At 41.7% G+C, this 26,136-nt stretch overlaps 2 protein-coding genes across 2 annotated transcripts in view; both read right to left on the reverse strand.

Moving 5' to 3' along the window:
- Positions 1-26,136, reverse strand: part of LOC116513231 (G protein-regulated inducer of neurite outgrowth 3-like) — a 217,165-nt gene that overhangs the window by 20,809 nt on the left and 170,220 nt on the right. The window lies entirely within an intron of this gene.
- The window catches only part of LOC116513312 (protein FAM13A-like), a 126,695-nt gene continuing 104,715 nt past the window's right edge, over positions 4,157-26,136 (reverse strand). The window contains exons 8-13 of the mRNA XM_032224330.1: positions 25,364-25,405; positions 14,140-14,181; positions 8,516-8,695; positions 6,328-6,514; positions 4,854-4,929; positions 4,157-4,230 (exon numbers count right to left, since the gene is read on the reverse strand). Of these exons, the coding sequence (XP_032080221.1) occupies positions 4,157-4,230; positions 4,854-4,929; positions 6,328-6,514; positions 8,516-8,695; positions 14,140-14,181; positions 25,364-25,405 (601 nt within the window). The remainder of the gene's footprint in view (positions 4,231-4,853; positions 4,930-6,327; positions 6,515-8,515; positions 8,696-14,139; positions 14,182-25,363; positions 25,406-26,136) is intronic.

A 26,136-nucleotide genomic window follows, 5' to 3' on the forward strand; every position in this document is an offset into this window, starting at 1 on the left:
ATACTATTCTTTTAAAAGAATAGTATACTATTCTGTTAAAAGTTAAAGGAAGGAGTATAAAGTAGCTTATTGGTCAATATTAAAACTAGCCGTTTATCTGCAATATTCTGAAAATTCTTTATAGACGTTTTGCTGACGCCAAGGTTGAAAAGTTTACGTTTTATGGATTTGCTTATAACTAAGGGAAGAGATACGGAATGAAATCTGTTTGTAACCCTATGGGATGAAGAGTTATTAAATCTGTCCATATTTGTGACGACAGTTAGAATTGATTTCTTTATTTCTTTTCTTTTCTTTAACATAATTCTTTCTTTTCTTTTTTCTTGCACTTTCCATTATTTATTATTATTCTTTTTGCTTTAAGTTTCATTTGCATTAGTTGTTACTCTGAAATAAAAACCCTTAACCAAATAAGTAAAATTATCTGGATAGAATCTTAACATTTCTTGATTATGCACAAGAAATCACACAATTTTAGGGTAAATGTTATTGGGCAAAGCAACCAAAAGAGGTGCTTTAAAACATGTGGGGAGACAAATAAAACATTTCTCTTTGAATCATTAAAGCACCCCTGTCTTTTGCCAAGCACAAGAGCCTCTGCATCTTTTTCTAATGCTTTGGACATTCCAGTGTTTATCTTTCCTGGCAATGAAAACGTGGGAGAAAATACTAAGATTAGACATAGCAATCAATGATCCAAGAAACCTTTCCAGTAAAAGCATTTATTGAATGTCTCTAGCATTCTGCAATCATGAAAGACAAGAGAATCCCTGGAAACCATATTTATTTATGCCTATGTAAACACTTGGTCAACCTTGGCTGATTTCAAAAAGCAAGGCTGTGCTGCTTATAGTACTTCAGTGAGAAATTGCCAAGAAACCCAAGGACTGCAGGCTAGACTGGGAAGTCAGAAAAGCATTCCAGAAGAAACAATTTACTGTTGCCTAGAAATCTACATGGGGTGTTCCTGAATTTATCACAGATAAACTCAACTCAAAGGGGACAAGACTATATTTAACAATGGATTTGGCGATGGGATTAAAAACATTAGGTAGAGCTGTATTCTTGCTAAATATACAGTATCTTGACATAACCCTCCAATTGTCGCTATTCAATAGGCCATTGACATGGCTGCCCTGTGGAGAGGACATTTTTGGAAGGGGAAGAATACAAACTGTCAGATCACAAATGTCTTTCTCCTATTATAAAGGTAAAGGTTCCCCTCACACACATGTGCTAGTCGTTCCTGACTTTAGGGAGCAGTGCTCATCTCTGTTTCAAAGCCGAAGAGCCAGCGCTGCCCGAAGACATTTCCGTGGTCATGTGGCCGGCATGACTAAACGGCGAAGGCACACGGAACGCTGTTACTTTTCCAACAAAGGTGGTTCCTATTTTTCTACTTGCATTTTTACATGCTTTCGAATTGCTAGGTTGGCAGAAGCTGGGACAAGTAACGGGAGCTCACTCTTGTTATATGGCGCTAGGGGTTCGAACTGCTAACCTTTCTGATTGACAAGCTCAGCGTCTTAGCCACTGCGTCTTCTATTGTACAACCTGTGATAGAGACCCTCCCTGGAATACTGCAATCTCATTGGATCAAAACATTGGTTACAATTTAACACTGTCTAGTTATGCAGGCTATTACAAGCATGCCATAATTCCATATAACCAACACCAACAGAATGTGAATTCAGCCACAGACTTCAGCTTTCCAAGATTTTTTTTTTAAAAAAAACTTTGCTAAAATATATATTTTCATGATATGCTTTAAGACAGGGAGGTTCCCAAGCCCCGGTCTGTGGGTTGGCATGGGTCCACGGCATGCCAGCAACCGGACCATGCAAGCAAGCGAAGCCCCATCCGCGGGATGCAGGCAGTTACGAAACCACGTCCACTCCAGTCCGTGGAAAAACCTTTCTCCATGGAATAGGTCCCCGATGCCCCAAAGGTTGGGGGGCGCTGCTTTAAGAGGCAAAGATAAAATCTCTTAAGTTTAGAGAAGATGTTTCAGAAGATTTTCAACAGCCATAAGGCAAAATAACCAGCAAGATTCCTGTCCCTCTCTCATGGTTTGTGGCTGTAAAAATGAATTATGCAAAATAAAATCATCCATGCAATTTGGCAAGATAAATACAGAGACTTTGTGCGGCCAGCTGATTTGTTATTTCCAATTTGCTGTCTCATCTGTCTTAGACCAGCTTCTTTGAAAAAAGATATAACTTCCTGAAGCATCTCTATCTCGAGTTATCCAAGTTCTCTGCTTCTGAGAAACCAATAAACCAATACACTAAAGATTATTTCTATAAAGGAAGGAATGATCATAATAGAAAAGAAAAACAGAATTGATGGGGAACTGTCACTATACATATGGGTCTGCTTTCCCTTAACCTCTCATTCCCAAAGGGAAGGAATAAGTTTCAGTTCACAAGCTAAATTATTGAGGGAAGAGAAAATATCCATCAAGATGAGAGAAAAATGTATTGAAAAGATCAAAATTAGTGAACAGTAGTAATAGTAATATTTCTGTGCTTCCGACACAGAAGCATTACTATTACTACTGTTCACTAATTTGCCGGTGACATCACCATTGCCCAGGTAGGGGCTCTTTCCACACTCCTGTGAAGTTGCCCATTGAAGTAGTACCCACCTAATCCAGCGGTCCCCAACCTTTCAGGCTTGGCGGCCGAATGGGGGGAAGAGAGGCAGTATGTGGTATTCAGCTGGTTCAGATCGGTTCACCCAAACCGGTAGCGGAAATCGCAGGTGGGCCTATCCACCACCCCAGGTCTATGCTGTCCTATTTAGGCATGTTTTTTGAGGCCGGGCGCATGCGTGGAAGGGGCGCATATGAGTAAAGTGCATGCGCAGAAGGCTGGGCGCATGAGTGGAAGAGGCACATGCACCTACAAAGCAAGTGGGAACACCCATGGCGAACCAGTGGTAACAAATGTGAAATCCACTGCTGGAGAGAGAGGATGGTTCTGTGTGACTGGTAGGCACGCATGTGTGATTGTGCTCAAATGGAGCTTTGTGCATGAGCGCGAGTGTCTGCTGCTTGTACAAGTGGAGCTGTGCTCGCTTGTCCATTGCTCGCAGTGGCCCAGTTCCAATGGTCTGTAGCCACTTGTGGGCTATGGACTGGGGTTGGGGACCCTTGCATTAATCTACTTGCGATCACCTGCTTTCAAACTGTTGGATCGTTGGAAGCTGGAGCGTGGAATGGGAACTCACTCCTCTCTGTAGCAGTAATGAGTTCTGAACACAAGACTACCAATCATCAGCTCAGCAGTCTAACCTAGTGAGCCACCAGGCTTGTTAGGGAACTGTTATTTCAACAGATCAAAGCAATAAACAGGCTATTTTCATGATTCTGGGAGGCAAACAGACCTTTCTGGGTAGGTATAAACTTACTAATAAACAGGTGCTAGTTTCCTAGCATAACAGTTGCAGATCAATTTAATCTCTTTATGAATCATGAAGTTCTCTGATTTAAATCTCTCTCTGCCACGAACCAATTAAGGGACTCAGAGCAATCTTTTCTTAAATTTTAGCCTCCCATTTCCAGCAGGATTTAACTGTATAGTTTTACTTCTGCAGTTTGGTAGAAATATGAATAGAGTTCAGAGGATTCAAGATTTGGCCAAGGTCTTAGATTCCCTTCAAATATCTGTTCTCTGATTTCCACGTTTGACCAGGTAAACTGGTTCAGTTGCACTGGTTCATGACCAAGTCTAGATCAATGATCTTCTTAATGCTACTTAGAATAGTTTCCAAGGAAGCGTCTTATAAATACTGTACTAAAATAAATTCATTTTTTTAAAAACATCAAGAATATTCAATATTTGAATATTTAAAATGCATTTAAAATCATATATTAAAGATGCCCACATATAAATTAAATGATTTTAATTAGTAACAAACTAAAGCTCAGAATCATCCTGTGCTTGGAAATGTATAATTCAATAAATAAGCACGTTAATAAACAAGGTACTTTAATCTGGCCTCTAAAAACCAAAGCCTACGATATCCAAATGTTTCTAACAAACATAGCTCGAATTAGATTCCACATTCTAATTACATTTTATCATTAATGTTGTTAACGTAAATAACAAAACCAAAGTAACAACAGTAATAATGAAGTAAAAGCAATATGCTATTATTTTGCAAATGGTACAAAGGACACAAACCGATTGTGCATTAACAAATCATACCTCATTTCTGCCGTCTTTGCTACAAAAAAAGAAGAAGAAAGAAGTATTAAGGAACATGCTATAAGAAGCAACAAACTATTTTTAATAATCATAAAACCACATTTTTTAAAAAAGGTGGATGCAAAATAAAAGTTAAAATTTCAAATTGGCTTTATAACTCCTTCTTTGAAGATTTGCATAAAAAGCCATGAGATCAGTTTAATATTAACAGACGTGAAATACAATATGAATACATAAAATAAGGCATGCATTATAACGTTAAAACACCCGTTTTCTAGAAAATAGTATTTTCAAAGAAGGGGCTATACAGGCATATAAATCTAAAGTTAGCTTTTTTTCTTTCTATGTAATGAAACTGTTTTCAAAGTTTAATTGGATTCTCTAGTACAGACCTTAACTGACATTTAAAAATCTTTAATTTATTGTGTTGTTTTTCTCTCTCTTTTTATTACTAACAAACATGTAAAATACATACACACACAAAACTTAGACGTACACCACATTTACACAATACAATACGAACAGAAGCTTCCTGTTCTTTCTAATAGCAATTATCAATCGATACCGCTCACCTTACATTATTTCCCCTTCTATTGTTAAAAATCTTTAATTTTAAAACAGAGTAAATTATAAGCAACTTACCTTTCTTCAGAAACACCTCCATTTCATCTGGTCCTCTTCCATCCACATGTTTCAAGGAACCAAAAGTTTCCATCGCCTGTCAAACGTTAAGACAATTGCTAAGAACGAGTCATTTTAAACACCAACTCTCAAAACCTCCAAAGTAATTGGGATTTCAACTGTCAGGCACCTATTCAACGGAAGGACACAGTTTGTGTTCCAACAATACTAAGAAATGCTATTTATGATATAGGCAGTTGAAATAGAAAGGGAGTACAAAGGGACACAGTAGCAAGAGGTCTATTGATCTACAGTGATGTTGGACTGTTACACTACTGTGCAATGGGCAATCGTGAGTTTACTACTCCCACAGAAGGGAATTCTGGGGAATTAGAATTAGTGGGAATCCATAGAAAGGTTGAATACGAAATGTACATTATAAACCTCCTCTGAAATACCTCTGTTATTTTGAGTGTTTCTGTTCCAAGGGCCCACCCCAATACAGTGTAATCCATTCCAGGACTTCGGTCGGCACCCGATTTGGTTGTGACCATCATGCGCGCGCGCGCGCGCGCACACACACACACACACAAATGGTGTGAAAGGGGAAATAGCCATGGCAGGGAAAATAGCCGCGGCTGTGTTTATTCAACATCAGAGGATGTGTGCGGGACTTGAAAACATTTAGCGGATTTTTTTTTCTGAGCCATTTGGGACCCGAGGTTCCACTGTACATGTGTCCTTGACTTATGATCGCAGTTGAGCCCAACATTTCTGCTGCTTCGGTTGCTAAATAAACTGTTGTAAGTTGGGGACTACCTGTATACATTGGCAGCTTTGGTTTCCTATGAAAATGGTTGGTTTCTTACTTGATCAAGCAGCAAAGCCACAAGTCTCGTTCATGTACAGTGCAGAGCCATAATCTGTACTTTGGAACATTCTTCCTTCTGGGAGAAGAAAGTCTTCTAGCCTTCAAAACTATTGGTTCCAAAGGGCATTTGAGTGCTTTGACACAAGAATTTCGTTGGAATAGGTTCACTTAATTGGATTATTACTTTATTGCCTTTAAAGATTGGAAACAACCTTTGTGGGAAAATGGATAGCCTATATATAATTGTATGCATACATGCATGCACGCACGTATCTGTAAATAAACAAAACTATGACATAAAACCAAAACAGCTGGTTTCACACAGTGTTAAGCTGAAAGCCAACAATGGCATGCGTACAGGTAGTCCACAACTTACAACCACAATTGAGCCCAACATTCCTGTTGTTAAGCAAGACATTTGTTAAGTGAATTTTGCCCCATTTTACAATCTGGGTCCTCATTTTACACACCTCGGAAGGATGGAAGGCAGAGTCAACCCTGAGCCTGGTGAGATTCAATCTGCCAAATTGCAGGCAGCTAGTGATCAGCAGAGGTATTGCACTCTAGCCACAGCGCCACTGCGGATCATACTAAGTCACCCATAATCTTCACAAGTTTGCTTACCAAAGAACTCTCTTGGCTGTCGTTAAACTCAGATAGTTTGGTGCTGGATTTCTGACGTTTTGGTTTACTTCTTTCGCCTATGTAACCAGAACTGTTCTCGTGGCATTTTTCCACTTCCTGAGCATTTAACATACACTCTTCAATGCTACTGAAGCCAGAAGGGATATTCTCTTTATTGATGACCTCCCTAAGAAGAGGGGGGGGGGGGAATGGGGTGAGAAAGATAGAAGAGTTCCAGATCATTTCCAATTACTCATAAAGGCAACCTGAGCAATTATTTTAACTTTGCAAGTTCTAGAAAGATATTTACACCCTACACTTCCTCAGTCATCTCAATCTAGCCTTACATCTGGCATTTCCCTCAAAGAATCTGCAGTCTATCTCTAGTGCATGGGTGTCAAACTCACGGTGACACAATGCTGTCATGTGACATATTGTGATGTTTCCCCCTATGCGGAAATGGGGTGGGCGTGGCCTGCATGTGACGCATCCGGGCCACCAGTTCGACACCCCTGCTCTAATAAGGGGTCCAATGGACAGATCTGGAATTTTGAAAATCTACTATAAACCTTCACAAAATCCCTATCATGGCTGAAACGTGCTTGTTCATAAATACCAAGCTATCGAGGCAATTGTCTGCCAGGTCTTCTAGTCACCTAACAATGTGCATATGGCAATGTTTTTCAACTTGGCAGCTTTAACATTAGGCCTTGGTGGCTAGGGAATTCTGGGAGTTGAAGTCCACCCATCTTAAAACTGCCAAGGCTGAGAAATACTGGCATATACCTAAAGTTATATGAGTTTAGAACCTGGCACTTTATTGTATGATGTGTAAGCTTTTTATTTATTGGTTAAAAAATGTTTAAACATTAAAGTTCACTCAGGGTGGTACAAAGAGGAGTATCATAGAAGCTTAATTACCTATCCCATATCTAGCCTAGCATAAAGCCAAATGCTGCAGCAATGTAATTGAAGTGAAGCAGACTGAACAATGCTGGATGGGACACTACCTGGAATTCCATAGGAAAAGGTTGCCATATAAATGAGAGTGAAGAATATGACTTCCAAGAGGAAATGCCATGGCAGGAGGCAGGATTTCCCATACCTACTGTCAAGTACTTAACAGAAAATGAGTCCAGTCTAATGAAAGGCATTCTAAGCAACATTCATTTCTGATTATGTAGGTCTAAATCAGGAGTGTCAAACTCAAGGCCTGCAAGCTGGATCTAGCCCGCGGGGCTGCCTTGGGAACAGCAAAGGACACGCTCACGGTGCCTCTGCCAGTGAAAACGTGCGGCCTTAACGAGCTCCGTTTTTGGCTGCGACGGCCTCCTGCAACCTTCTGCCAGCGAAAACGGAGCTCGGGAGGTCCCGAGCTCCATTTTCGCTGGCAGAGTGCTTGGGCCACTGCAGGTGCCCCCAACACGAGTGACACTGTGGCCCTGCCCACGCCCATCCCAGCCCCTTGAGATCAAACATAATCCTAATGCGGCTCCCAATGAAATCGAGTTTGATACCCCCCGTCTAGACAAACCTGACAGGGAAGTCAGAATATTCGGAAAAAAATTCCATCAAACAGATATATACAACCTCTAAGATTTATACTTCTCCTTTGCTGTCAATGATGCAGCAGAAATAGAGGAACAGCTTCACAGGAAATTCTCTCACAAGCTTTTCTAATTTGTACGGATTATCATTCAAACACTTTGTTTATGGAATCAGACATCATGTATGCCTGGATCTAATTCAGCTGCAGTATTCATTAAAAACTTAGCCGCCACCCCCTCCCCGTTGTAAACTTGTAATTGTTTATTTAAAAAAATATGCACCCAATTATAAGTTATTTCACAAGATAAAAAGTTCCATGTGTAAACAGAAGTTTATTCATTTAGACTGAAAAACTGACATAAAATAGTCTGCAAAATGTTCACTTTCTGCCAAATCTTTTCAATAAAAATTTAAAAAGTGAGGAGAATGATGATTCCAACCTCTTTCCATAATTATCTAGGAATAGGAAGGCATCGGAGATATTAATTTGAATATGTAGAATATTAGCTCTGGAATGCAACAGGCTTCCTGTTAACCTGAGAGGGGGAACCAGTTTTTTTGCAAGTATCTGACAACTCCTATCAGAGAGCTCTAAAACTCTCATAGGAGAAGAAGAAGAAAAGAGAAGAAAAAAGCATACCTATCTCTGGCCTTTCGGCCTTCATCTTGTTCTTTATGATGTCTCCTGCGCTGCCCAGTAGATACACCAGAAGATGTTAATGATGTTCCAGATTCAGATTCTTCAGAACTTTGACCACTAGAGCCATGAACATCAAACAGATGTTGTTCGACAGCTGTCCGGATTGTCTTTTCTAAGAATCTGTCAAAGCAAAATAAGGCCTTTATAGGTAAAGGTTCCATTGCACATGCAAACTAGTCATTTCCGGCATAAAGGACTGTGTTCATCTCCGTTTCTAAGCCAAAGAGCCAGCACTGTCTAAAGATGTCTCCATGGTCATGTGGTCGGCATGGCTAAACGCCGAAGGAGCACGGAACACTGTTATCTTCCCACCAAAGTGGTCCCTTATTTTTCCCACTTGCATTTTTTACATGCTTTCAAACTGCAAGGTTAGCAGAAGCTTGGACAACGGGAGCTTACTCCATTACACAGCGCTAGGGATTTGAACCGCTGAACTGCTGACCTTCTAATCAACAAACTCAGTGTCTTAAAACACTGAGCCACCGTGTCCCTTTTCACATACATATACACAGGCATAAATTCATATTTTTTTAAAAAGTAATAATGAATTCCCAATTTGAACAGTTCAATATTTTCACATATTTATAAGTGTATGCCTCAAAAATGATTGGCAAGAAGTGTTTCAAATATGGTTTAAGTCAGTGATGGCGAACCTATGACACGCGTGTCAGTGCTGACACGCGTAGCCATTTGGGGTGACACGCACAGGATTTCATGCGATTCATCCTCGGCTCCTGTACGGCCGCCGAGGATGAAAGAATCTGTGCTGGAGGAACGGGGGGGGGCGGGACGTGTGATCTCCCCCGCCCACACTCACTTACTGTATCACCGCCGCCCCTTTCTGAGCGCAGGGGCTGCTGGTAAGGCGTGCGTGCCGTGCGCACACACGTCATCAGCGCGGCGAGGGAGGACCCGCAGGAGAGGAGCGCGGGAACAGTGCGCGCCTCTCTCCAGTCAGGCCGGCACAGAGAGTCTACTCCTGGGACTGTCGGTTACGACCGCACCACACTTATCTCAGTTCACGGCAGGGCTGTGGAGTCTGCTGCTTCCAGCTCCACGTCCTCATCAACATGCCGCTCCGGCCCGCCCCCGCTATGAATATTCATATTCTTCGCCCTCGCGTCACTAGGAATATTCATAGCAGGGGCGGGCTGGAGCGGCATGTTGATGAGGACGTGGAGCTGGAAGCAGCCGACTCCACAGCCCTGGTTCACGGCACCCCAAACAAGTTCAATAATATCAAGGGCAACATACGAAATAGACTGATGAACAAAGAAGTTACTAAGCAGGTATGTTAAATAATTTGTTTTTGGTTTATTAAATACAATTATATATTGCAATTATACATTTTTGTAGTTTAAACTATAAATTGCGCAAAATTATGTTTTTGTCGAAGTGACACACAACGCGAGTTATGCTCGATTTTTTGCCGATTTTTGACACACCACGCCAAAAAGGTTGCCCATCACTGGTTTAAGTTCTACTTATTCATTAAAAGAGACCAACCTTTTTCAGGCTTTTCGATTAAAAATGGAAAGGAAGGGACTTCTGCTTTAAGAGTTGTCCTATTTTGAAAATATTTCATAAAACAGCAGCATTTGTTTTTTCCTGGTGAATTTATTATTTTGCTTGGTTAGATTTATTAAGTCATTTGCCCCACAAATGTATTTTTGTATCTCTTAATGTTAAGAGATTAAGAAAGTTATTTATCTAAATAAGTTTGATAGCATTTTCTACCCAGATTGATTAAAATACAGGTAGGATGTTTATTTTAAAAAAAATTAGATGAAGGAAGGACAGGAAAAACCCCCATGACAAATACCCTGATTCCCCCAAAATAAGACTTCCCTGGATAATAAGCCAATTTGGCTTTAAGCGTATGCGCTAAAATAAGCCCTCCCTGAAAGTATTGCAACACAGCAGCAGCCATGAGGTGACCACACTCGCCGCCTCCTGCACCTTAAAAATAATAAGACCTCCCCAAACTCATTTTAGGTGTCAAAAGAAAATAAGATCCTGTCATATTTTCGGGGAAACACGATAAAAACATAAAGGAGATTTTTTTTTTAGAGATATGAGATCTATTCTCTAGATATGTTCCCAGTTCCTTGACAAAATAATTTACACAATAAAGTATTTTTTTCAGACATCTGAGATACTACCTCCCCCTCACCAATTTTTTTTAATTAGATCTGTACTCTTTCTTGGAGTGAACAGCTGTGAGTTGTATTTGTATAGCAATAGTAATTAATTTGTAATTTAATAAGCTTATATGCTGCCCAATCCCATAGGACTCCGGGTGGCTTACAAATACAAGATAAAACAGCAATAGCAGTTAGATTTATATACCCTTTCAGCCTACTCTAAGCGGTTTACAGAGTCAGCATATTGCCCCCAACAACAATCCGGATCCTCATTTTACCCACCTCAGAAGGATGGAAGGCTGAGTCAACCCTGAGCCGGTGAGATTTGAACAGCCGAACTGCAGAACTGCACTCAGCTGAAGTAGCCTGCAGTGCTGCATTTAACCACTGCGCCACCTCGGCTCTATAGATCTCTCGATCTCTTTTGAAGAATGCACAGACCTGATTAATAAACATACCGTGTTTCCCCGAAAATAAGACAGGGACTTATTTTCTTTTGACTCCCCCCAAATAAGCACTTGGCCTTATTTTCAGGGCGGGGGGGGGGGGGAGATTGTCTTATTATTTTTAAGGTGCAGGAGGTGGCAAGTGTGGTGACCTCATGGTTGCTGCTGTGTTGCAATATTTTTGAATAGGGCTTATTTTGGGGGCGTGGCTTATTTTAGCACATGCACTCAAAAGCCCATTTTGGTTTCTTATCAGGGGAGGTCTTATTTTCGGAGAAACAGGGTAGTCATTTTTTCTGTGAGGCATAGGGCAGGACTCCCTTTCAGAGTCCCATGTTTATTTGTGTACGGTTACTTGGAAAAAGAGACACGGTCTCAAGTTCATCCAGAAAAAAATGTATGGCTGTGAGCAAAACCTAGTTCTTTTGAATCCACTCTTCGGGGATTCATGCAGCCTAATCTTCTGACTTTCAGTTCTTATATAGGAAATTTCTGTGGCTCACTTCAGAGGTGGGATTCAGCCGGTTTGGACTGGTTCAGGTGAACTGGTCGCTCCGATGATCAGCTGGGAGCGAACCAGTTCCCTTCGACGATCAGGTGGGCTGCCCCGCCCCTACGCTTTACTTACCTATATCCTCTCAGCCGATTTGCAAGGCAGAGTAGATTGCCGCACCTCAGTTGTGTTACTCCCCAGAAGTAACATGGAACTTACTGTGTGCACAAAGCATGCGATCACCGAACTGGTTGTTAAACCAGCAGGATACCACCACTGGCTCACTTATTTTCTTTATTAATGCTATTTTGATAGTTGCTACTGTAAACACATAATTCTCTGCCTTCATCAAAATAATCTACCTTTTCCTTCTTTACCTACTGTGTTTTTCTAATATATAGCTCCCTCTACTGATTAAAAAAAGTCTTGTAGCATTTGCTTAAAAAAAATACTGTGGCAACAAGTGGAAAGAGACTCTCTTTTGTTAAGGGAGTTTTGGGGGGTGGGGATAGTTTCTCTGTTTTTGCTTCTAAGGGTAAAAGAGGTTCCTTGGGTTTTTGAATACTTAAAGAGGAGGGAAAGTCCAGGGGGGGAAGAATTTTTTTTTTGTCTTTTGGGAGAAAGGGGGTGGGTGTTTCGAGAGATGCAATTGAAAGGCGTCTGAAGACTGACAGGTAGTGTTTCTCAACCTAAGCAACCTGGGACTGGGCGTTGCCTGTGTGGAAGAAATCTTGATTGTACAATAAATATGAAACAAGATCACTTAACTGGCTTGAAACCAGATCAGGTCACATTGGCTCAAAGTCATTTTAAAAAACACTCTTCCTTAAAAAGTCAAGCAACTGTCTAGCTCAGTGTTTCTCAACCTTGGCAACTTGAAGATGTCCGGACTTCAATTCCCAGAATTCCCCAGCCAGCATTCGCATTCGCTGGCTGGGGAATTCTGGGAGTTGAAGTCTGGACATCTTCAAGTTGCCAAGGTTGAGAAACACTGGTCTAGCTGGCTACAGGTAGGCCTCAACTTACGATCACGGCTGAGCTCAGCATTTCCTAAGCAAGACAGTTGTTATCTGAGTTCTGCCTCGCTTTATGCCCCTTTTTTTAGCACAATTATAAAGTGAAACACTGCTGTTGTTATATTAGCAATGTGGTTGTCAAGTGAATTTCGCTTCCAAAGTGACTCTGCTTGTTCGATCGACCCAAAAGGTGATCACATGACCCTGGGACCCTGTAACGGTCATAAACACGTGCCAGTTGCCAAGCGTCCAAATTCTGATCATATAACCATGGGGATGTTGCGATAGTTGTAAGTGTGAAAAATGATCATAAGTCACTTTTATCAGTGCTGTTGTAACTTTAAATTGTCACTAATTGAATGGTTATAAGTCGAGGACTCTTTGTACATATTATCCTACAGGCAGGTTATTACATTCACTTAGAACAGGGGTGTCAACCTCAAGGCCCATGGGTCGGGTCTGACTCGTGGGGCTGCCCTGGAAACAGAAAAGGACCAGTCCGCAGTGCCTCTGCCAGCGAAAATGGAGCTCGGGAGGACTGTGTGCGGTCCTCCTGAGCTTTGTTTTCGCTGGCAGAGGGCTGCAGGAGGCCATCGCAGCAGAAAATGGAGCTCGGGAGGGCTACAGGCAGTACTCCCAAGTTCCGTTTTCATTGGCAGAGGTTTGCAGGAGGCCATTGCAGCTGAAACAGCGTTTGGGAGCCCGTTTTCGCTGGCAGAACGCTCGGGCTACCACAGGGCCCCCCGACACAAGTGACGCCGAGCTGGCCACACCCACCCTGCTCATGCCCACCCCGGCCCCCCAAGATCAAACAGAACCCTGATGACGCCTTCAATGAAATTGAGTTTGACACTCCTGAATTAGGAACTTTCACATAATCTAGCATTTTTTAGAAAGACCACTGCAGCACCATGTTTAGGAATCACCCAGTTTAGGAATCATTGAGACACCCAAGATATATTTTTTCCAGTAGGAGGCGATACACAAAAATGGTTCAACTGAAACCATTCAAACTACACAATCACAATCTTATCTTCTATTACGTCTACCACTAGTGCTATCAAGGATGTGGTACATTTGCCACACGCACACCGATGGTGGGTTGCAGGCGGTACAGCCCGGTACAGACGTACTGGAGCCTGCCTGGAGCACCGGGTACTGTACCGGTATGGTGCTCTGGAGGGCCCACCTGCCCTTCTTACCTGTCTTTAAACTCTTTGGTGCTTCCGTGCATGCCATGTGCAGTGCTTGCATGACACTCCGCTGGAGTTTCACAGAGGCGTCGCTGGACGGCAAGTCGCATGCGTACGCTGTGCGCGCGTGGAGGATGCCGGGCCCCATTGCAACCATACCAGTTGCAACAGGATCCGGGACCCACCACTGACGCACACACAAATTACAAAACATGTACTGAGATACAACAAGAACTAAAGGGCAGAGTGACAAAAGAGAAAGAATTACTTACTCTCCAGTAGCAGGGACGTTGTTGACTTGTGACACGTGAGCACTGTATAAAAAGAGGTTAAAAGTTAGGTGTAATTTTTCAATAACATTAAGAAAAAGAGATTCAAAAGTTCACTTAAGTGCTGTGACATATTTAAAGAGACTGTTTTACTGAAAATTAGTTCCAAACAATAGTGCATATGCACTGGAATGTGTTTTAGGTTTAGGTTGGTTTGGTTTATTAGATTTACATGCCGCCCTTCTGCCAAGGACTCAGGGCGGCGTACAACGTTAAAAGAAACACATAATACAAAAGTTTTTTAAAAATTAAATAGAAAAAAAAATAGAATAGCCCAAACGTTTAGATGTTCAAGTGTATCATTCAATTCTTTAAGATGAGTAACAGAATCTTTTTTAAAAAATTACAGATTTGTATTGAAACAAGCACGATGACAGAACGTACATGAGAATTATGACTTTCTGGGAATGATGATCTCCCTATTGTTTTCAGCAGAGCAATTGGCAACGATCCCAAACCTCTGAGACAGACCCAAGTATATATACAGCAAATGAAGAAATGCTGGCCAGTCTCGCATATTTTGCACAAAATTTAAACACACACTTTAAAAACCTATCAGTAACACATGAAGTAATTGCTTTAAAAGAAAGGAACATGAATCAAAGTCAAGGTAGCTAAGTTCATTTTATTCGATCAGCAAGGGTTCCCCCCCCCCCCACACAGCTAATGAAAGCCAAGTAGGAAAAATCATGAGGTGAAAAATATATTTGGAGCTGTTTTCAATTCTTCTGCCTCGTACAGATTCATTAGTTATTGTCAAGCCTGTGAAATGTTACTACAAATAGTCAGGGCAACATGTCATAATTTCTCCCTGATCTAATGATGGAAGCAGATGTGCCTTGAGAGTTCATGTCCAAAGATCATGTCTTTAATCTGTAATGCAACATTATATTTGAGACTGGGATAGTCCCCTTTCCTGGGGGGTGGGGGGGGGACTGTCATTCTTTGCTGACTCAACTTTGCAGATAAGAGAGTCATATGACATCCTTCTGTAGGCAATATTCAATAAATGATGTTTCTATAAAGCATAAAAACAGTTTATTATCTTTATTTTGTTAGTTACAATAGCCGGCTAATTTACCTGCCTACAAATCACAGCAACATCACTAAAGGAAAGACTATACTGTGAAATGTGTAGTCATACCATGCCAAGAGAACAAGAAATCACCAGTGACAAATAAGTTTGTAGTCCTCGATTTACAACAGTTCATTTAGTGACCGTTCAAAATTACAACGGCATTAAAAAGTGAGCTATGACCGTTTTTCACAGCTACGTTTGAAGCTTCCCCATGACCATGTGATCAAAATTCAGGTGCTTGGCAACTGATTGATATTTATGACTGTTGCTGTGTTGCCTATTGGTGGTGATGGGGCTGCGCCGGGCGCTGGGCCTCGGCTTGGTTGGGCCTTCCTGTGGGGCTGGCTCAGGGGTCCTCCTCCCCGCCCACCTCCTGCTTCTCCGCTGTCTCGGCCTCGGGGCTGCTGTTCCTGCACCTGGCCGCAGCCCGTCTGGGCCTCCGAAGTGTCCCTTCTGAGTGCCTCCTGCCGGCCCAAGATCCTGTGGTCACTTTTTGTGACCTTCTGACAAGCAAAGTCAAAGGGGAAACCAGATTCCCTTAACAACCAAGTTACTAACTTGTCAACTGCAGTGATTCACTTAACAACCGAGGCAAGAACAGTTGTAAAATGGGACAAAACTCACTTAACAAATTTCTGACTTACCAACAGAAATTTCGGACTCAATTGTGATCGTAAGGACTACCACATTTTTAAATATACTGATTTTTAATAGATTCTGGATTCTTGCTAATATTTTCTAGTAAAATACATATCCTGCTTTGTCCAGGTTTAAGTAAGTAGAATGATAAACACAAGATATGGGTTGTTTTCTTCTAAAGATGAGTAAATGAGAACCAGTGGCTGAACAGAGACTAGTGCTCTTTAGTATGGACAATTAATTTGTTAGTTATGAAACAAATTACTAAAAATGAGCTATGATACTAATTTCCACCATTCAATTATATCCCTGTTGATGAGCATAGTATCAGGATGGGCCGAGAAATGTACATAAGTACAGCCAATATATACAAACCAATGTTACGTCTAAACTTAATACTAGTGTATTAAGAGCTAATTCAGAAGAATCTTTGGAAAGTCCTCTTCACCCCAAGTGCAATAACACAACTTTCTTTGAGCAGGTAAGTTGGCTACCCACCAGTTATTAAAAACCCTAAAAGATGTTTCAGGCCTTTTTTGCATCAATATAATAAATTGCTAAGGTAAAAAAGAGGTATGTCTCTACTATGATGGAGACCACGCTTATGGAGACTAAGAAATGGAGACCAAGAAGCTGTTATCTTCAAATGATGTTCTCAGAATTGTTTTCATAGATATGCTTCTTTCAAAGATGCCTTGGCTATGATGAAGAAAGGGATACCCATATACACATGAGAAGTAGCCATCTCAACCTTATCAGTCCCCATCTTGTCAATGATAGTGGCTTGCCAACTTCAGTGCAACACAAGATCTTTCTCTTCACCTGTCACTTACAGCCTTTAAACACAAATGCCAAAGAGTTAATCTGACATCTCTGGCCATGAAAGCCATGTACTCTCATACTGCAATGTGCTACAAAGTCTTGTCATCTAGATGTGATAATGAACTGTGGTTTAGGTACAGAAATTGTTGCTCTCACACACATACATGTACAAATATGTAAATGTAATTTCATGCTATATGCAGAATGAAAGTCCTTCAGTAGGTCCATACTGAAAAGCTGTAAAAACCTGTTAGATATATACATCCATAATTATGCATAAATACCAAAGTTACTATAGGCTCTTTTAGAACATGTGTACACTAGAAGGAACTTCTATGATATACACAACATATGATATGTATGCAATGAGATACTCAATATATAAGCTCCAGAACTAATTTGAGGAGACAACTACTTTAAAATTACCATTTTAAATTCCAGCTGTTAATGTAAAGATTTACTTTTGAACATTCCTTCCAATCATTTAGAATTGAATGCAGCTCCTACAAATAAAAGTGCAAAAGGATGAATTTTTATTGAAACTGGGCAACTGCAGATCAGAAAGAATGCCCAATAATTTTTTTATTGCTACATTCTTTTGAGCATAGTTCCCAACCAGGCGAAAGGAATCGTGTGATTGGGCTATTTTCCTATAACTGGGCTATAAAAATAAATAAAAGATTTCTGCGAGCTGTTTTCACTAGATTACGAGGAGGGAAGTATCAACTGCATATCTCAGTTACTTAAGAACTGAATGATGATGAAAGAGAAAATCTGGAATTCCACATTTGACAACTACTGGTTCCAGAGTCACTTATCTGAGATGGGCTGACATATAAATAAAATAAGCAGGAGGTATATGACAGGAAGCCACATTCTGATTGTGAAATAGAAACAGGAGGAAAAAAAATCAAGCAAATGAACACTATTTATTCTCTGAAGAGAAAGGAAGAACTAAAAGAGAAAGCCATAGTACAAAAAGAAAAGAAAGTAGAAGACAACTAGAAAAGAAACATAAACAAGTGACTTCTAATTTCTTTACAGATGTTATAAGTGCAACTGTAGATTTAGCTCCTTCTTTAATGTTACCTCACTACTCTCTTCTTTTTATAATCTATCCTATCTAGTTTATAATCTATCCTATCTCCATTGCTCTTAAATTCATTTTTTTCTCGTTCTGTGCAAAAAGTTCATAACGGGAGACTACATCTGTCTCCAAGATGGAATTTACAGGTAAAGAAACTGATGGAGTGCAGATTTAAAGTAAAGGACAAGGAGGGAAAACTTAAATATGAGGTTTGCCCTATCTTTAGGCTCAGGCAGAGTGAAGCGGTCAATTTAGGCTACGTATGTTGGGAGCCCTTAAGTGGCCTCCCTTCCTTGAAATCAGTGCAACCTGTTGGGTCATTGCCAAGTTCTCAGAAGATTCAATGGTCAGTCCAGTTGTCTTTTGTTATGTAATGTTTTATAAATGGGTATGGGGTCAGCTTCATGTAACAAGATGTCTCAAGTCTGTACTGTTTTTCTCTTATACTATTTCTCCAGTCTAAAATGCATCCTTCCGAAAAGAGGTTTTGTCAGGGAATTGTGCAGCTGGTGTCCAAATTAAGTCAGAGACACAAACATGTAGTTTTATATAAATATATTTTACATCTAAATATACACCAAACAAAATTGTCAGGTAAACAACAGCAATATCAGATAAAACTCGCAGCGTCACGTTGCCGTCAGGAGACGTTTCGCATTTTTCCCCTTTGCGGAGCTGGGTTGGGTGTGGTGCGAGTGTGACGCACCCGGCTCACCAGTTTGACATCCCTGAGGTAAATCACAGAGAATACAGGACACAGAGAAGAAAAAAGACAGGAAAGAAAGGGAAACTCCCCCCTCCACACTCACAGCAACCAATCACAGCACAGATTACCTCACGCAGGAGCCAGTAGTCAACCAATCAACCATAACTATGTGTTCTGGCTCACTGCTCAACCCCACTGTTCCAACTACTAAATTTAAATATCTTAACAAGCTTCATTTCAAAATAACCTGTTTCTTTCCAGCAAGAAATAAACCTAGGGCTCATATTAGTAATGTCTTATGTAATTGACACACTATCTTTCTGATGTAGTTCCAAGGCGGATTACTTTTAAAACAGTAAATATACAAAATGCAAAATAAGAAAGAAGATTCAACCTTCTTGATAACCTCTGAAACAGAGTAATAGCTGCTATGTATTGAGATACTGGCAACTGATTGTCACTTTCATCACTTTTTCTCTCTCTTTTGGATCCTTCTACTTCTCATGGTAAAGATATTGGAAGGAGACATTTCCTCGGAGTCCTTGTTAGAGTTGAAGAGTGCGGTTTAAATTGCATAACAAGTAAATAAACTTTTCAGTGCGCCCTCAGAGAAACATACCTGATATCTGCTATCAAATGTCTTCAAAGAAAAAACAAAACAAGAAAGTCCACTTGCCTCTTGAAAAAGCACCTTTGGCACAACCATGACTGGAAGACTGAGAGAATCTCCATAGACTTCCATTTGCATCATTTTATTTTTCCACTCCTCTAAAATGCGATTCCCACAATACTAACTCAAGCTTTTTCTGCCTGCAATCTGGGGATGTGGCATTTCAGGCGTTGCGGTAGTTAGGAAGACCAAGGAAATAACAGCGGAGATTTCAAGAAGGCCCCTCATTGTAGTCTCGGGTTACCTACAGATGGTTCTCTTACATACGACCACCATTGAGCCCCAAGTATCCGTTGCTAAGCCAGACGGCTGTTAAGTGAGTTTTGCCTCGTTTTACCCCCTCTTGCCCACAGTTGTTAAGTTGCTTATGTGAGTGGAGTCGCAAACACCTGTGACGCACGCGGTGATGTTCGTGTGAATGGATCGCAAGTGTTCCCGTGAGTGTGACTGCGGGTGCTGGCGATGTTCGTGTGAGGGGCTGTGCACGCAAGCACATGTGTGAGGAGACCAGCCAGCTATTCAAACAGTCCGGTGACAAATAGGCCCGGGCCCACTAGTGGATTGCCGCCCACAGGTTGTGGTCCCCTGATTTAATAGGACAAGAAGGGCAGGACAAGAAGCAACGGTTGGAAACTGGTCAAGGAGAGAAGCAACTTAGAACTGAGGAGAAATTTCCTGACAGAACAATTAATCAGTGGAATAACTTGTCACCAGAAGTTGTGAATGCTCCAACAATGGAAGTTTTTAAGGAGAGATTGGAGAACCATTTGTCTGAAACGGTATAGGGTTTCCTGCCTAAGCAGGGGGTTGGACTAGAAGATCTCCAAGGTCCCTTCCAACTCTGTTATTCTGTTCTGTTCTAAATGTATTACCATAGTGATAGCCTTCTACCTGGTGGGCTTTCTGGCCTGATTCAACAAATTCATGGAGAATCAGAATACCAATGGCTACTATTCAATATTACTGTACTATCTATTACCGGGATGATGAACTTATGGCACGCCTGCCGGAAGTGGAACACAGAGCCATTTCTCTGGGCATGCGGAGCTGTCATCAGTTGCTCTTCTGGGTTCTGGTGTGCCGGCCAGCTGGTCTTCACACCTGTAGGTGCACCAGAAACCAAAAGAGCAGCCACCCGGTGCACATGCGTGCTTTGGGAAGATGATCTTCCGGTTTCCAGAAGTGCCAAAAATGTTCTCATATGCTCCTGTTTCAGCAGTCGGTGCCGAAGGGGTTAGCCAACACTGATCTATTATCTCTGGATAGGAGAGCGTGTGTCTGGATAACACCCCTTGCAAAGGAACATGTGGTGAAGAATGTTACTGAAGTCAACGTCCAGCTTGTGAATTTTTAGTTGGATAATTGTCTGGGATCTAGCCAGCATTTTTCCTCATAAACAAGAAATGGTTGCATCAAAGAACTCACCTCTATGTTATTTAAACAATTACTTTGGCATTGGATGGATTAATAAAAATTAACCTATTGCCAAATTCTACCTGTCCCATTGCCATAAAGCATCTGTGCGAAGAGCAACACTGAATACAACTTTTCTTCAGCCCGACATTTTATCAGGGCAAGCAAAACATATTTTTACCTGGGCTCCGCCTGGATTAAATTCATACTCTATTGGCACTTGATGTTCATGTTCTGTTTTGAAATATGCCCTGTTTACCTAATCAATGTGGTGCCAGCAGTGTCCACCTGATCACGTGAAAGGCAAGGCACAGAACATTTTTCATACACAAATATTGAAGTTGCTTCTGGTAGACAGCTCCAAGCACAAATAAATCATCCTTCTTCCACTGTTAGCCATAGGTAGAATTATAATTCATGCCAGCAGAGAGGGCCTTCTTTGGGATTTTGTTGGTCAAAGAATTCTGACAACTGGGATACAGAAGAGGACGCCTTCTCTTACCCTCCAACGTAAGATTTGCCCTCACCCTCCTATCCTGCCACAAGAGTCGGAAAACCTGACTTTGTGATTGGTTTGGGAGTCCAATGTTGGAGTATTATACGGGAGATGGCTGCTGCATTGATAGCAGACACCACCTGCCTTCCGTACTCATTGCTCTTCACCTATCCATTTTTTTGCTATCATATTGGTATATCGTTGTGCTCCTTTTCATGGCTTGTTTTATTGCTCTATTATTTTACTTTTGTTCAGTTTACACTCTTTTCGTTTCTTCCTTTTTATTGTTGTAAGCCAGGGGGTGTCAAACTGGCAGCCCACGGGCCGGATGCGTCATATGCAGGCCACGCCCACTTCAGCTTCGTGAAGGGGAAAAACATCGGGATACGTCACATGATGGCAACATGATGCAGCGAGTTTGACACCGGTGTTGTAAGCTGCCTAGAGTAGCCCTGAAGATAGGCAAATAAATTTACATTTAACAAATGCACTTTTCATGTTATAACTTTCCATGTGACATTGCAGTTTGCTGTGTCCATATCCTACTGTCTTCTGACTGTAGCAGAATCCTTAATATACGGTAGTACTCTTCAGTCTTTAAGATGTAAAACAACTACAATTAGTGGATCTTAATAAAATCGTTTGCAGTGGTGTCCTTTCTTCTGTCATGTATTTTATTTTTTTAATCATTCTTATTAGGTAAAAATAGTACACTTCCCCAAATGTTGTATCTAACAGGATTAATAATGGAAATATAATTGCATTTTTGCATTACTGCAATGTTTCTAATGAGGGGTTGGTTTCCTGTCACTGTTTTTCTATGGTGATTATTGAAACACAATTTCTTTTTTGAAAGTTACCATAACAGCAGGGGTGCAATTCAGCTGGTTCTATCCGGTTCAGGTGAACCAGTGGCGGGATACAATCGGTATGCCCCAGTACGGGCATACTGGTGCCTGCTGGGAGCACCAGGTACCGTTCCGGTACGGTGCTCCAGAGGGCCCACCCACCCACCTGCTCTCCTTACCTCTATTTGAGCCAACTGGGGCATTTGCGCATGCACACAGGACGTATGGCACCTGCGCGATGCTCTGCCGAGCAGCTGGAACGTTGCGGGCAGTGGGTACGCATACGCGCGCTGGGCACATGGTGGACGCCCGGCCCCATTGCAGCGTACCAGTCGCAACGCGAGCCGGAACCCACCACTGGGGTGAACCAGTAGCAGTGGCTGCAGGAGGCTCTGCCCACCCGTCTGGGCATCATCATGTCCCATTTTTGGCACTCTGCACATGCATGGAAGATCTAAATGTGACTGCGCACACTTCGCTATCGGTTTGCGAATGTAAGTTGATTTCACCCCTGCACAATATAGAACTATATAAGCCATGATATCAATACATCCAAGCTGAAGAAGCATGTATATTGGTACTTCATGTAAGAAAAATGTTTAAAGCATTTTTAAGGGATGCTTAACATGGACAATCCTGTGCTATCATACTGCCCACTGAAAATGCTGTTATAAGTGCCTCTCTGTAATGTGCTCACTTATCCTATTCAGCATGCCCATTATAAAATGTCTCTGCAAAGATTGCATTTTGCAATTTTGGGATGGACTGTTATGACCTTCTCAAAAAGCATTTCCAAGCAATGCAGGGGATACCTAGGAGAATTAATCTTTAGGACTAATGTAACCCAGATACCATCTTGTCACAGAAGACTTCACTGAAGGATCTGCTTGCTCTTTGACTGAGTGACGTTCTTATTGACAGTTTCAGTCTGTTGTCATAAAGGGACAAACTAACCCAGGAGCTGGAAAAAAAGCAGGACAGCATTCTCCAGCGTGTTGGGCTACCATTATCTCATTCGAGCATGGCCAAAGAGTTGTTGGAGTTACAGTTTCAGTTCAGTTTCAGTTTCACTTTATTTGTATGCCGCCCTTTTCCCTGGGGGGACTCAGGGCGGCTCACAGTTCAAAGGGGGGGGGGGGAAGGACAAACAATTTACAACATAAAGGCACTACATCATTTAAGGACTCAACAGTCATACAATTCGAGTAGGGGTTAGAGTCTTTAACCCCAGGCCAGCCGGGACAGCCAGATTTTAAGGGCGGCGCGGAAGGTCTGGAGGGTGGTGAGGGTCCGGATCTCCACGGGGAGTTCGTTCCAGAGGGTCGGAGCAGCCACCGAGAAGGCTCTCCTCCGGGTAGTTGCCAGTCTACACTGGCTGGCTGATGGAATTCGGAGGAGGCTTAATCTATGCGATCTTATCGGTCTAGTGGAGGTAATTGGCAGTAGGCGGTCTCTCAAGTAGAGAGTCCGAACATCTGGAATGGGTTTGCTGAGGAAGACTGCAAGAGGCCAACCACGCGGTTGGCTAACAGGAAGGCTTCAATCAGGTTTAATTCCATAAACAACCAGGCATGGTGTAGCTGAGCACTTGACTGGAAGAGGAAGACATGAAACTGGGAGGGAAAATCTGCAGATTTGTGAAAAGTATGTACAGCTCCAGTCTCTTAAATTTGGCTCGATAATTTAATTAGCTGAAAGGTTCTTGTCTGGTGAGATCCATACCGTCTCGACAAGGGTAGAGAAAAATGCAAGCAAATCTAAATCTAAAAGGAATTCCAAAGGAGGCAAATTTGCAGCCGTACTGTACTTAATAGTGTTGTTTACTCAGCGTGTTTGGGTGGGGAACAAGGGAATACAACAGGAACACTTTCAAGCCCTTGTGCTCCTCAAAATCTCTGCAACATTTGCAGCACAGATTTTACAAGGGAAGGGGGGAGAATATATACACAATGTTCCCGCTAATTGGCAAGCTTGAGGCATTGTGGGGTCCTTGGAATCCGGACAAGTCTCTACTGCATCCACCCAGTACGTTACATAACTGTCTGCTCTCAATCACTGTACTTTGTGTACTGCATAAGTTGCAGCCCACATCCTTCATATGTTTACATTCGTTGCTCTGTTGTTATATCACACAAATAAAGTCTACAGTGAGTTGGATTTGGGCGTCAGGAAGTAAGGGGAACAAAGGAAAATAAACAGCTGCCGGGCACTGTGGTTATCTGGGATGCAAAGGTTTACAAGACCACCAGGTGACAGGGAAAGCAACTTGCTTTTTGCTGCCATCTATAGGTCAGCTGCTTTTTTGCAAGCCAGAACAGCAGCTCTAAACAAAACAGATGCTAGCACAAGAAATACCCAAGCCATTCCTCTTTAATTTTTGTAATGAGGTTACAAAGGCAAAGGCTGGAAATCCCTTAAATATGAACATCCACTTCTCATCACAAGAACATAAAAGGGGTGAAGTAAATCACTGGCCAGCCTTCATTCTCTCTTCCTGCCAAACTTATTCCTCCTAGCAATCTAGCCCAAAGCCACAGATTTCTATTCTTAAACACCAATAAGGGAATGAAGTCAAATTAAACTAAGATATTCTTATACAGTCCTTGTTGTTGTTAATTGTTTAGTCGTATCCGACCCATCGTGACCCCATGGACAACATTCCTCCAGGCCTTCCTGTCCTCTCCTCTGGAGTCAGTTGTGGGTTCTGGCCAATACGGTTGTACTGGTAGTAGCCAGGAGCAGCTGACATCGTACCGGTAGGGTGGCCGGTTTGGCCCACCTAGCTGCCCATGTTCTATACCTGTTTTTAACGCAACCGACCAATTGCGCACGTACGCACAGCGTGCGGCATCTGCGCAACCTCCGACAAGCAGCTGGGTGTTGTGGGGGTGGTGTAGTGCTCATGCGTGTGCAGCGTGTGCACAAACAGGATGCCCGGCCCCGTGAGCAGCATACTGGTAGCGACGGGGAGAGGAACCCACCACTGTCTGGAGTCCATTTAAGCTCACACCTACAGCTTCGGTGATTCCATCCAGCCACCTCATTCTCTGTCGTCCCCTCCTTCTTTTGCCCTCAAGTTTTCCCAGCATTAGGCACTAATAACAATCACCACCACCACCAGCATCAACCTTTTCCACTGTGGTCCTATCAATAAACCACTATGAAGAAACCAAGGCTTATTGCAGGGCAAATGCAGTTTTCATGTTGTGGGTGGATATCTATCTGTTGCAGATCTATAGTTTCTCTTAAGTCATTGTCTAGGAAGGAAATGTTTTTGGGCAAAACATTTGCAAATGGCTAGGAATTGTCCTCTGCAGTTTTTTCTCATGAATCAATCTTCCAAACACAATATAAATTTAATATCACACACACACACACACACACACACATACATATACACACACATACCTCAGATAGAATGGTGATAAAGGCCTTTCATCCTCTTGGGAACTAAAAACAAAACAAAATATCTTTGTCAGTAGCATGTTCATTTCTATTTCTTTTTTTTTTGCAAGCTAATTGGTACAACACAAACCAAATCAGAAGAAAGGAGGAGAGCCCAAAGATGCTGATTTGTGATATTAAAGCCAACAGCTTGTTAAGACAGAGGAGCAAATTAAACATTAAATTGTGTTCTTTAAGGTGGAACCTCAAATATCTGCAATGGAAGAACGGATGCTGAAATTAATGGAGCTGGCACAGATAGCAGAAGTGACTGCTTTCATTAAAAAGACTATTTTTGTCTAAATTTGTTTCTACTTGGAAACCACTTTTGAATTTTTAGCTCGAAACTGAAAGAACTGAAACTTTAACCCTGGGATTTTATGATTAGATTTGTTTATGATTACAGAAATACTGTGTGCTGTGGTTTATTCCAGTTCAGGGTCACTGCATATTATATGAGATGGGTAACTTTCCTCCATCAATCTATATCTTAAAAATTGCAATTCCATTGCAAGGAAAATTATAAATGCTACCACATAAAGAAACCCACCGAGCTTAAAATGCTATTATTCAGCTGCTGACTGCGTTCAGGTATAATTTTTCTTTTATCTCTGCTCCAGTAACTACAATAACTTCCAAAGAGAGACGCTCTATTTCATTTTTCCCATATCTATCTGCTAGTAGCAAAAAAAAAAGAAAAGAAATACAGATACTTTATGATGGGCTATTTCCATTGT

This window comes from Thamnophis elegans, chromosome 9 (genome assembly GCF_009769535.1).
Source record: "Thamnophis elegans isolate rThaEle1 chromosome 9, rThaEle1.pri, whole genome shotgun sequence".
Lineage (NCBI taxonomy): Eukaryota > Metazoa > Chordata > Lepidosauria > Squamata > Colubridae > Thamnophis > Thamnophis elegans.